Source organism: Spodoptera frugiperda, chromosome 11 (genome assembly GCF_023101765.2).
Source record: "Spodoptera frugiperda isolate SF20-4 chromosome 11, AGI-APGP_CSIRO_Sfru_2.0, whole genome shotgun sequence".
In the NCBI taxonomy this organism is placed as follows: Eukaryota; Metazoa; Arthropoda; class Insecta; order Lepidoptera; family Noctuidae; genus Spodoptera; species Spodoptera frugiperda.
In genome coordinates this window covers 10,283,445-10,295,890 of record NC_064222.1, presented here as the reverse complement: position 1 = coordinate 10,295,890, position 12,446 = coordinate 10,283,445, and the positions used below count along the sequence as shown (strand labels likewise).

Sequence of the window (12,446 nt, the reverse complement as noted above, 5' to 3'; positions counted from 1 at the left end):
TCAGTAATCGCTGTACTGACATTGTACAATTAAGATATAATATGTACTGTTCCAAATAACTCAATAGGCATGTTTTAAAAATGAAGATCTGGCCATTTTTCCCTGATACCTCTAACTTAGGAAACTGTTAGATATAAACAAATTGTTTCCTAATTTATTCTAATTTGTTTATTTACATAACTTCTAATCTTTGTCTCCATAACAACTCTATAAACTAATAACGAAACTATAACAGCCATTTTAGCGAATACAGTTGCATTGATCAAGTGACGAATTTAACCGGGAAAGGATAAATGCAGAGCGACACAGTACCAATTTACTCTGATTGAAATTCTCAATACGCGGCCCGAGTGCATTATCTGTCCGTCTCATTCAATATCTTGTTGTCGTCTTCGCATGTGAAGGACAAATGTGATAGACGCAATAAAAAGCTTACGATTGTTTGCATCTTGTTAAAAATAGAAGAAGAATAGAATTGAAAACATAAGACTAGAAATACAAACTCAAATTGTGATATTGTATCGAGATTGCATTTATTAAATATATGTTAAACGTTTTTCGAAAAAAAAAACATCTTGTGTTCCAAGTCAAAATCAAAGTAAAAGCATTAATTTCAATTCATCCTTAATTAGGCACTTCTACTATTAATATTAAACGTCAAATTGAATTGTCCGTCATTCTGTCAGTGAAGCTAGGTTCAAGTAATGTTTTGTGATCATCGCCGCCCATGGACTCTAATGACACCATAGAGGAGTATTGCCAGCCTTATAAAAAAGAAAAAGCTCCCCCCCTAAAGCATACGCCTGTAAAATTAAAATTATATGAAAACTCCTCTCACCTGCAAGTGGATTTGTGGTAGGTTTGACGATGACCTGTGGTGTGACTGTGACCTTCTTGGCCGCCATGCTAGCCGCAGCCGCCAGGGTTTTGCCTCCACCTGGTGAATAAAACAATAGAATATATCGATGCTTCTTGAATTAAATAGTAAACAACACATATCTATTTCTGTACCCCCACATTAGGGATTTCTCTTGTATACAAACAAACAAACAACACATAATTTAACATATATCACACCCAGGTACCAAGGACAACAATTTGTGGATCAACACAAGAATTGTTCCGCGCGGGAATTGAACAAGCGGCACGCTATTAAATATATATTATGAAACACGTTCTATTATGTAAAACCTGAACTGCCGACCTACAGATGTATGAATGGGGAGTTCAATTCGATCCGGTTAGATAGGCACGTGTCCCTTACATTATAATGTGGACACCTGGGAGGTGGTACCTCCATTACCATAGCCAAAATAAGGTCAAACCTACTCTTCAACAGTATATTTATATTATATTATCTACCTATAGAGCCCGGTATGGTAGGGTATCTATAATAGTATATTATATTATAGTACAGAATCTACAACACCATTTAAAAAGCTTCGAGGTCCAAGTCGTTCGTCGCGTTTGTAAGTCGCAACAAAGCAGCTTCAATACAAAGGGATAATCTTCGAGTATACACATCACTGAATACACAAGGACTTAATAGGGGAACAATAATGGAGTCCAGTTTAGCAGACTGGAGTCTTTTATAAAGACATGTTTGCCAGCTACTTCGTCCATGTGGAATAGTTAATTTGGGTAAAGTATAAAACCAAAGGAAGATGCAAATCCTGGTCCCACCTTCCAATAGCTATGTTTATTACATAATTAGATAGGTAATTTTGGAAGGTGGGACTAGATTTCACAGAAACTCTGGCATCATCCTTCATTCCTTCTATTGCTTTATCCTTCTTAAGGTCTCCACATATCACACCAACAAAACATGACAGTTTACAGTTGGATTACGGGCCTCCTCTAAATAAAGATCTGGGTTTGCCATGATCTTCTTGCTTGACAAGTGGATTGCATAAGCTCCTGCTTTTTTAAATGTGATGTGAAATCAGTTTATCGTAGCCATAAAATAATTTGATGGAGGCAGACCTCAGGCCGATAATTATCGTATTGGTATTAAATTCGCCTTATGTAGCACTATTTCATTGTATTATTCACATTAAAGAAATAAAATAATTGGCAGGAACCGAAAGAAATTCGTAAATCTTCTATCGGTCAAGAGGATCTTGACCGCTGAGCCATTCAAGTACCTAAACCTTGTATCAGCTCATCCGCGAAAAATCAGGAGCGGTTACAAAAAAAGGTAATCCACTCTACTGTTTGTTATTACATACACAGCTCCCTCGACATTATTATTTATTCGAGTTGACATAGTGCTCATATAGCAATAAGCTACAATCGTGTCAAGGTTACATCACGGAGGTATCACTCCTGTACTGTCTCTCGAAGGCCGACGTGGAAAAACTTAATAGGATCATGTTTTCTGAAGTACAGAGAGTTTAAGAACGGTTTTTATTTTTTGACGGTAGGAAAATCATCCAATGCCTTGCCTTGAGCGAGGCGAGAGGGAGTGTCAGACTTACTGACTAAAAACCACCACGTTCCTACTCCTGCTTTTCGCACCGGAGCCCCGGTAAACCCCTAGGTAGTCCGTATCTCCGGATCAAGAACGATATGAGCAACATCCTTGCTAATATTATAAAGGGGAAAGTGTATTTGTCTTTCTTTCATGTGGCAATAGAGCCTTTTTTTTTTTGAGGGGGGAAAATCATCCAGTGTTTTCTTTCGCCGTGGGTGAGGCGGGCGGGAGTCAGACTCTTACTGAATAAAAACGACCCCGTTCCTTCTCCTGCTTTGAGCCGGAGCCCCGGTAACCTTTTACGTTGTCCGCAGCTCTGCAGCAGATGGCAATGGAGGCTGGATAAGGGGTTACGAATGGATAACATTTAGATTATGTATTTACTCAACTGAAAAACCAGCAATCTACATACACTACTCGCCTCCAAAACGTAAACTAGAGATCACCGAGATATCCCGTCACGGGTTCATGTAATTGTAATTTTGCTCCGAAAACATTTCTAGATATTTAAATTCAAGTCTAGAAAATTCATGCCACCTGGACCTATATCAACACAATACATAGTCTAGGTACTTATAACACGAATCTTCCACACACATGAATATCCCAATGTCACCTTAATACATACATAATAATGCACCCTTGAGTGATATTCAATATAAGAATACATTTCCATTTTTACATTAATTTCAATAAAATTGTTGCTGTTTCTTATACCTAACGGTCTGAGAAAAGTAAACAAGTTTACTATGTGTATTTCATTGTATGCACTTGACTATTAACTTGTATTGTGCACGGCTAAAGATCCTATGATCTGTTGACGATAGAATGGAATATATTATTTGTTATCACTCCATCCACAACCTACTACCACCCAACCAGTACCACGGATGTCGTGAGAGCCAACTAAGGGTGCTTTTCCACCAGAGGTGTGCTATGTAGCTATGCTACGAAGATGTAAGAGCTAAACTGTGAAACTATTTGACCGTTTCCACTGATACTAAGCTATGTAGCTGTGCGAGGAAGATGCGCAGCTCGAGTTTGCCATGTATCGATAGTAGGGAAGCCATCCATAGCACGCTGGATGCGTGCATAGCATCTTTCCATAAAAAAAAAATATAGCTTAGCTGAAGCGAAACCTTTCCACGGCAGCATAGAAATAACGTCTCTGGTGGAAAGCACCCTAAGAGACTACATACTTGACAAAGATCAGCAGTTCTCAAAAATAAACCTCACTGCCAAGTGTAGAGATAATGGCAAACCTTCTTACTTAGAAGAGGTTGCCAGCCCAGTGATGAACTTTCATATGTGATTATCAAAGATCATGTGGCCAACTGTTGTTACACCAAACAAATACGACCAGTCAGTAAAAAATACATGCAATTATATTGAGGAACACTCACCTGGCACTTCCAAATTATCAGGATCCTCGTCATCATCGAAGTCTGAATCGTCGGAGGGCGTCGGGGGATTATCCTCATCATCATATGCTGACCGTTTAGACTAAAAAGACAAATAAAACAAAATTATAATACAAATTGATAGCATGGCAAACACTCTTATGCAGGGGAAGACTTATGATCCAGTAGTAGACCGTCAAGGGTTGTTGATGTCGAACCTGTAGCCTACTCAGTAGATGTACTTAAAGCCACATAACCTGAGTCATAAATATATTACTTTATTAGATTCAAATGCATCTGGAAGGATTAAACTAACTTTCTCTATAGATTACCAAGGTGACAAAAATCTTACATTGATTTTATGAGCCATATTCTTCAATCGAATTTTATGACTCCCAATACATTGTTTATCAAACATTAAAATCATTATCATGGCGATAACCTTGACAAAATAGAATTCAAGAGCTAGGACTACTGTTGACCTTGGCTTCTTTCTTGCTAGAAATAGTTGAAGGTCATTTTTGTCCCAGCACTATCTCAATGGTTATACTACTCTATATTTTTGATTGCATGACTGGCATTTTTGAATTTGTTTCTCTCTATCTTTGTAGGGTTATTGAAAATGGCATATAGTTTTAATAATTAATAATTCAATTCACCCCATTAAAATGGGCATGTTGTTTGTCATAAATACATACATATTCATAATTTAGTATCAACTCAATTTGAAATAAATTAAAGTACAGATTTCAAATAAATTTATAATAATTATAATTAATATAGTAATTAATTGATATCATTTAAGTATATTGATCTTAAATTACTAGAGAACTAATTACAAAATATGAAATCATTTTAATACACAGAATGGTGAAGTGGTGACTCATCATCATCAAATATATTCAGAAAATTCGAAAAAAAAAAGGATTGAAGGCCAATAAAAGGTGCTCTATATTATTTATCAGGGAATGCCATTATCATTATTAACAACACACAAACAAAATTAAAATGCTCTGAAATTCTAAAATAATACTATTTTGTGTGACTATGTTAATTGAGATATCTTTCTACATAATACATTAACAAAACAATGCATAACTGCCAAAACATGTTCTTAATTATTTTAGCTATTAAATATGTGGGGATGATAATATGTGGTTATCAATTACTTAATGAAATTATACAGAGGCTATTAAATTACATTTTTAAAAAGAAGTTATAGTGATCCTTTTTATTAATATTTGTTGCCTAATCAAGAAAAATACCATGAACAACCATGGTGTTATTCTAAGTACATATCTTTGTTGTCAATTTAGTTTCTGTAAGTGCAAAGAATAAAAGAAATAAATACCATGTGGAATTTTAACCAGCTTGTATGCCCAGATACATTAATATGATGAAATATAAAGTAATATGTAAGGATATTAGTAGTATTTCATAGCTTTTAACCCCATAAGACAGAAACATGAGTTGACTTTAATACAACTATGAAAATCAAATAAATAATGAATTTATAAAGTACTGAATTGACGCTAAACACTATAAACCATGCATAATTCTGGTTTTTACGCATATTTAGTAATTAATTATATGATATTGTTGATGTATTTTATATTAAATGCACTTCTATCAACAACAATAACAGAGATGACCTTGAAAGACTAAAGTGATTGATTTGACCTCAATTTTCATGGTAAATAGAAATTATTTACATAATTTGGTAATTCATTGGATGCAGTATTGAACTAAGATGTCTTTTAAATATACCACACTTAGTAAACAGATTAGAGATTGAAATTTAATTACTGATAAATTTAAAGACCCTGCCTGTATTTCAGTGGCTGATTACAGTTTTATAATATAAAATCTACATAAATATTAATAATAGTAAATAACTTTTATATTAATTAATTAACTTAAAACCGTTAATATTAACTTATCACCTATTAAAAAATGAAAATATTTACCTTAGAATAGGAAAACATTCTTCAATGTAAAACACAAGTCAACACTTATAGATATTTTCATAAATTTAAAAGACAATATTGAAATATGATATGTACTTTTAATATCCACAGCGATTTTGGTTCTATGTTAACAGAAATTGTTTATATGACCAGGGAATCCTCAAGAGGTGTCTGGCTCTTGGGAAGAAACACTAGAGAATGTGGGATTTTTACCTCAGCAAAACTATTTTATAGATGTTTTTGGTTATCTATGTAACAGAAGCAACAAAGGACTTATTCCCAGTGTGGTATTTATTTAGAATACATTAAAATGTATTACCAAAGAATAATACCAACAACAATAGTGTTAGAATTCATATTTTAAGGTCTTGACTTTGTTTAGATAACTTGTTATCTAAATGTCATCAACCATTTTACTTTAATTTACCTAATTCATATTAATATGTTTTTAACTTAACATAATTATTTACTTTTAAAAGCCTGATTGTGTTAACTGAGGGACAAATTTTTAATTATTTTCAATTACAGTTTCGAAACATGTTATTTACAAGAGTGCATGGAAAAATTTCCAATTTGTGTTATCTATGAAAAACAAAAAAAAATTAACACATGGTAGTTTATTTTGGGTTTGACTTTTGTTGACTCAGCAACTTTTAAATACCATGCATTATGATTTCAGTAATGTACCTGCCTAATCACCTATAAGTATATAGCAATCAATCAACAAATAATAAAAAAGGGGGATAAAAATATCATAGACAAGTTTTGAGAGTAACCAGAATAACAAAGTCTTGGCACAGTCTGAATTATTACATTACCTATAGTTGGCAAAAGCACCAAAATACAGTAAAAAACCTTACATAACTGATAACATGGTTTTATAATGCTCTTTTTATGACTATTTTACTTTCCACCATGATAAGTAAATGCATGTATTGAGCAATTCTAAAAAATCCATCATGCTGCATTCAAATCTTATAAATACGTATTTATCATATCAGTATTACGAAGAAAGCCTAGATACGAGTTAATAAAGGCATTTCCATCATCCAAACACAAGAATTCATCGATCTCAATGCGTTAACACCGCATTGTAGCAGTGTGCTAGACATAGGCACAGTGCAGTACTTCAAGACGTATTCTAACACTATACCTAGAACCTTCCAAGAAAATCAATACAGCCACACCCAGCTTGAATAATTAACACCCCGGGAACATGATCAAATTAGATATCTAACAAAGAAACATTGAAATAATAACACATGTGAGATCGACATCACCTTATGACAGTTTTTTTTGGTTAGAAAAATTGAAAACAAAGAAAAAAAAAGAAAAAAGTCCTGTTTTTGTGACCTTCGTTTAGACTAGCGTTATAATCATCAATTAATCCCCTTGAATTTGATGGCATTTAAATGAAAAATAAGAAAAACACATTTTTCAGCAAAGTAAAGTTTGTAAAAAGTATCAAAACAAAAAACTATCATTACCATTTTTTTAGATGAATATGACGATTTGAAGCACACCAATAACTCTGTTATAAACGTATATAATTCACAGTATTAATAAAACACTTCTATTTCACACACTTATGAAATTTTAGCGATACACTTCTTATTTCACGATCTTCACGATACTAAAAAATGCAGACGTCCGAACGGCGGTCATTGCTTCCGCCATATTAAAAAAAGGGCAGAGAGTAAAGAATTGTGTGCTCGGATACAGATCAGAAATCCGCTGGAAGTGACAATGACAGTTAACAATTACTAAAATAGTATATTAATACTACAGAACAGTTTTATAATACTAGATGTTATTATTTTAATAATTTTGCAACGTCCGATTATTTTAAAATTGCTGTGCATTTAATGGTTTTTAACAACTGTTTCAAATAAATAATATTGAATGCTACTCTTGAATGATATCCAAACGCAATAAAACTCAAATTCTGCCCAGCCACTCTAGGCACAGACAACATAGAAATAAATAAACTACCTAATACTTATTATACTCTTTGATAAACTATAAATTAAAATTCCGCGTCTTGCCATTATATATTTTTTCATACCTAATGCATTAAGTCGAATTAATCTAATTTAATAGTTGTAGAAGATCAACACCCTTCCGTCCTAGAACTGAGAGCTTATTTCTCTATTTTGTATGCTGCAAGGTTTGCAGTAGCCTATTTATATTGGGTTCCAGGTTGCCCTACGTTCTGATACTTGGCTAGGAATTTAACGATTAAGAATAGGGAAGGGATTCCCTTCTACAAATACAACGCAAGATTTATCACATTAATCGAAGGGGCCATTTGTGCTGAGGCATGGCTCTACTACCTTGCGCATTTAGATTGATTATTGGCATGATTACTGAGGACAAATATGTCCATCAGTATCAGTAAATATTTGGGACCTACAATAATTAGATAAATTGAACTTTATGCTACTTCAGCGCCATCTGACAAGTACAAAAACGTAAGCCCTCATAAGATTGTAGCTATCTAGGCAAAGATGTTTAGTCCCTTTATACATATATTTACTTATAGACACCACAAACAGTTGTGATGTTTTTTTAACTCGTTTTAAAATACTTACTTTTACATCTTCCTTTCGTCTGGACGACATTTTATACTTCCGAGATCTACAGTAATAGATCGTATGATCACGTATTTACAGGGTTGTTTGGGTGCAAAAATAAACACAAAACTATGGCCGAGCAAAATTGCATGTATTTATTTAACTATGTATCACTAATAGACGAATAATTCATATCATTGTTATAATCACATTTCCTTCTACTAAGCACCAACATCAAGCGGACAGTTTATCTTTAAAATAATCAATGAACAACTATCACACTTAACCAAAACTAAGAACCTCCCTTTTCTATAGTCGGTTAAATATTTAAAATCCCCACTTAATGAGCTTATTGCGCCGAATTTGCTGTTACGTCGTTCTATTATAATATTGATCAATCACTTGATTGACAATAATTGTACCTACATCAATCAATTATTTAATAAAACTGGGATAATAAATTCAGAGTGAAATATAACAGCGAATATTTACACAAATAGAATTGACACGTCACTTAAATTTAAACACGTTTAAACACGAGATACACAGATTTAAAACTAAAACAAATTACGGATTGTCATTAAACAAAAATTCTTAATTACTTGTTTGTCTATTTACGATAAGCACTATAGTTATCTAAATGAATGGTACCGAGATTCCGCTCAAACGATCCTTAGGCACATGCATTAGTAATCATTCTAAAATTTTGATGAAAACTATTCTTGTAGATTTAATTTCTTACTTTCTCTTAACTAACTGGGTGTCAAACATCAAGTACAGACAGTTATAACAGATTTAAATACATTTAACTATAACAACATTTATGATTCTGACTATTTATTTAAATCATCAATCAACTTTTCGATTGATCAATCTATCAATCAAAAAGTAGATGATTATATGCATTGATTTTTATACAATAAGTAATCTATTGGTGCAATTTAATTATCGTTCATTTAGTAATATGTAAGTGCAATATGATTTTTTACATTCAGAAAATCTTAGTGGCTAAAATTTGCATTTTGTATGTATGTAATTTGAAACTGATCTATTATTAAACAACAAGTACACATTGATAATTAAAAATAAACAAATCCTTGAATGTTGATTTATATTGAATATTTTTAATAATAATTGTTAATATCCTAAAATAATGATACAATACATTTTTATTGAATAGAAAATTAAAAAATAATAACATAAAGTTAAATTAAAAGCATTTCAATCGTTCTCATCTTTTGAATAGAATGGGCCGAACATTTAAATATTGTGACAATAAAGAACTTTAGAATGTAATCAGATTATTAATGAAAATATGTTGTTGTTCCCCTATAAACATAAATCCCCCTGTGACACATTTATAGGTTATCAATCAGTCAATCGAACAGTTGTGGTGTGACTGACTATTTATCAATCAATCAATAGAATTTTAATTTTAACATGACTAACTGCGGTACTCTGATGCATTTAATGATTAGTTAGCATATCACTCAGTAACAATTTTGTTCCGAAAACAATTGCTAAGGACTGGGTTAAGTAACCATTAAATGACAATGAGTACGGCATACACATATTAAATTGATGCCAACATTGGCACAACAAGTCTCTATAAAACAATATTTGATTCATATTTATATTTTCAATTTAAAAATTGATAATCTATAGAAAATTTCAATGAACACATTGATTTTAAAAGTGGTTTCCGTACATGCCTGGCATGGGCATATTGAGTGGTCCCATGGGGTATGGCACACTAGGAGGTCCTTGTTGTCCGTAGCTCGGGTAGGGTAGGTATGGCTTTGCAAATCCATTACCGAAGGAGCTCTGGCTGCCAGATCGGAGGAGCTCAGCCATTTTCTCAGCTTTGAATTTCCGTAAGTGCATGTTTTTGCGAGCTGGTTCAAAGTCTTCAAGGAACTTTTCAACTGGTATCTTCCCTGATAGGAAGTCTTGTGCGAGGTTTTCTGATTGTTCCTCAGATTCTGCTGCTGCTGTCTGTAGGAGTGCTTGAGTTGTGTCCGGAGATATGCCAGCTGATTTCGTTTCTGATGAATTGAAAACAGAGATGCAATTACAAATAGTATTATGAATTCATTAAATAATAAACCTTAGATTGAATCTATCTTTTGATTACAATTTTTAATTGGTAAAATAAGGCATATCAAGACTCGTGAACAGTGGGTGTTGATAACCTGGGATTGGGATAATAAGTGTGATTTAATGTAGAAATTGTGTTATAAAAGTACTGTTTAACAATACTCACTATATTCTTCCAGTAACTCTTGGATCCTGGTGCACAGTTGTTCTCCCATTTCAGATTTTTCCAAAACCGCTGCCTTTGCCTCCTCCAATTCTGGCTCTTTGCTTAAATTAAACTCGGCTAGGGATCTATTGCTTGCTATAGTCATCTCTCGTTCTGTTTCCCAATCTTTCACCTATAAGACAAAATATTACAATTCATAGTTTTAATTTTATAATTTAATTCTTTTAATCAGTATTGGCATAATTAACGAGTATTTTGGATTATATTGTTGTATGATATACTTCACAGAGTAGTATTATTTTTATCTAAGTACAATTTAGTGTGAACGCCGCCCTTTGTTATTAAAATAATGACTCATACTATCGTAAGTGACCCGGTTGTGGCCACTTTAAGAATTTTGTCAACTTTGAGGCTTTCTTAACTTATAGTTTTTGTTATCACGAACATATTTCTTGTAAAAAGTCATTTAACATGTATTAATCTTGCCTAAGAAAACCCTTTTTTTAAAGAACGTCCAATAGAAAAATAACTGTATAAAAAAGAAAAAAAAAAAGTGAGTTTGTGCCATTTTTGGCCAGATTCGTGCCATTTCTGGCCACGGTCGTGTGCCAGTTCTGGCCATCAAAAAATACAATAAAAGTAATCAAAATTTATTAATTAAATTTGACATTTTAGAAACAATGGTTTTCGTTTAGTCTGGAAAATATGAAATATTATTACTTCACTTGAATTTAACTTACAAATAAAGAGATCAACATTTATATGATGTTGGTAAAAGCTGCAAAGTAAACTGACCTCCCTTTGTGTGAAGGCAATTTATTGCATCTCTGAAAATGAAAAATATGTGTTTGTTGATATGTAAAGCCAAGGAAAAATAATAAATAAATTACGATAAATGACTAGAAGTGGGGCGTTTATGTACAAAAGTTTTGGGCAGTCGTGTGGCCAAAGATGGAGAAATTCATAATTTTGTCTCCATTAGTGGCCACCTTCTAATAATCCCACTTCAGAAACATATGGCGACAAAATAACTTTAGTTCCACTTAGACAATATATTCTTCATGTAGTATTAACATAAACATCCAAACAATAAGCAAAGATTAAAAAAATAAAAACCAAATCCTCACCCGCTCGCCTTAGCCTTTTTGTTAAGATCTTAACAATTTCACCCTCAACTAAAAAGAATGACTTGTTGCATTGAAGTGAAGTTTGACACATCAAAGCTGCCAACGGTATCAGTGTCTCCAATATTCAATATTTTAAATACTGTACATCACAGAGTAATTTATTTGTCCATGCCTTAGTTACAAATATTTGAAGGCCCAAGTGGCCACAAATGGGGCGATGGCCACAACCGGGTCACTTGCCCTATGTAATTACTGTAAGGAATCTATGAATTTTATGTTTAACCCTACGAATGTACCCTAACATGAAAGCTTTGGTAGAATATGAAAATTACAATTAAATGAATACATAATAACAGTATATAAATTGCTATTGTTACCTGCTTAACGTCTTTTAAAACACTGTCGAATTTGGTGTCGTCATTTAACATTTCCTTTAGTTCGTCCGAGTTTAAATGAGCCAGCAAGCCCAAGGCTGAAGGGTAGTCCGGCTGAATCATCTTGATATCACAAATTTACAATCACAGAACTAATCACTGTAAATAAAATTGCGAAATATGTAAAAAGGAAATAATAGCCATCAGGCAACAACAATGAAACGAATGACAAAACTGACACTTGACAGTAGTCAAATGTCAAACTATCC

General features: G+C 33.0%; 2 protein-coding genes across 3 annotated transcripts in view; both read right to left on the bottom strand.

The window, feature by feature from the left end:
- The window catches only part of LOC118274594 (protein strawberry notch), a 30,744-nt gene extending 23,208 nt beyond the window's left edge, over positions 1-7,536 (bottom strand). Inside the window, exons 1-3 of one of the 2 annotated variants that reach the window (XM_035592204.2) lie at positions 7,328-7,536; positions 3,877-3,976; positions 839-937 (exon numbers count right to left, since the gene is read on the bottom strand). In XM_035592204.2, coding sequence (XP_035448097.1) covers positions 839-937; positions 3,877-3,976; positions 7,328-7,330 — 202 coding nt within the window. In that variant the 5' untranslated portion in view covers positions 7,331-7,536. The remainder of the gene's footprint in view (positions 1-838; positions 938-3,876; positions 3,977-7,327) is intronic. The other variant, XM_035592205.2, reaches the window with a different exon arrangement.
- A 1,007-nt stretch (positions 7,537-8,543) lies between these two features.
- Positions 8,544-12,442, bottom strand: LOC118274903 (vacuolar protein sorting-associated protein 37B). Its single transcript, XM_035592669.2, has 3 exons — positions 12,181-12,442; positions 10,677-10,848; positions 8,544-10,458 (listed from the first exon to the last, which is right to left on the bottom strand). The coding sequence occupies exons 1-3, from the start codon at positions 12,298-12,300 to the stop codon at positions 10,103-10,105; spliced, it is 648 nt and encodes a 215-aa protein (XP_035448562.1). The 5' UTR covers positions 12,301-12,442; the 3' UTR covers positions 8,544-10,102.
- Positions 12,443-12,446: the final 4 nt, after the last annotated feature.

Excerpts from the sequence above, each read along its gene's own strand:
- LOC118274903 (XM_035592669.2), bottom strand. The coding sequence starts at position 12,300 with ATGATTCAGCCGGACTACCCTTCAGCCTTGGGCTTGCTGGCTCATTTA. Across the intron at positions 10,849-12,180 it reads TTTTAAAAGACGTTAAGCAG|GTGAAAGATTGGGAAACAGA; the intron begins GTAACAATAGCA and ends TTTGTCTTATAG. Across the intron at positions 10,459-10,676 it reads AGAGTTACTGGAAGAATATA|AAACGAAATCAGCTGGCATA; the intron begins GTGAGTATTGTT and ends TCAATTCATCAG.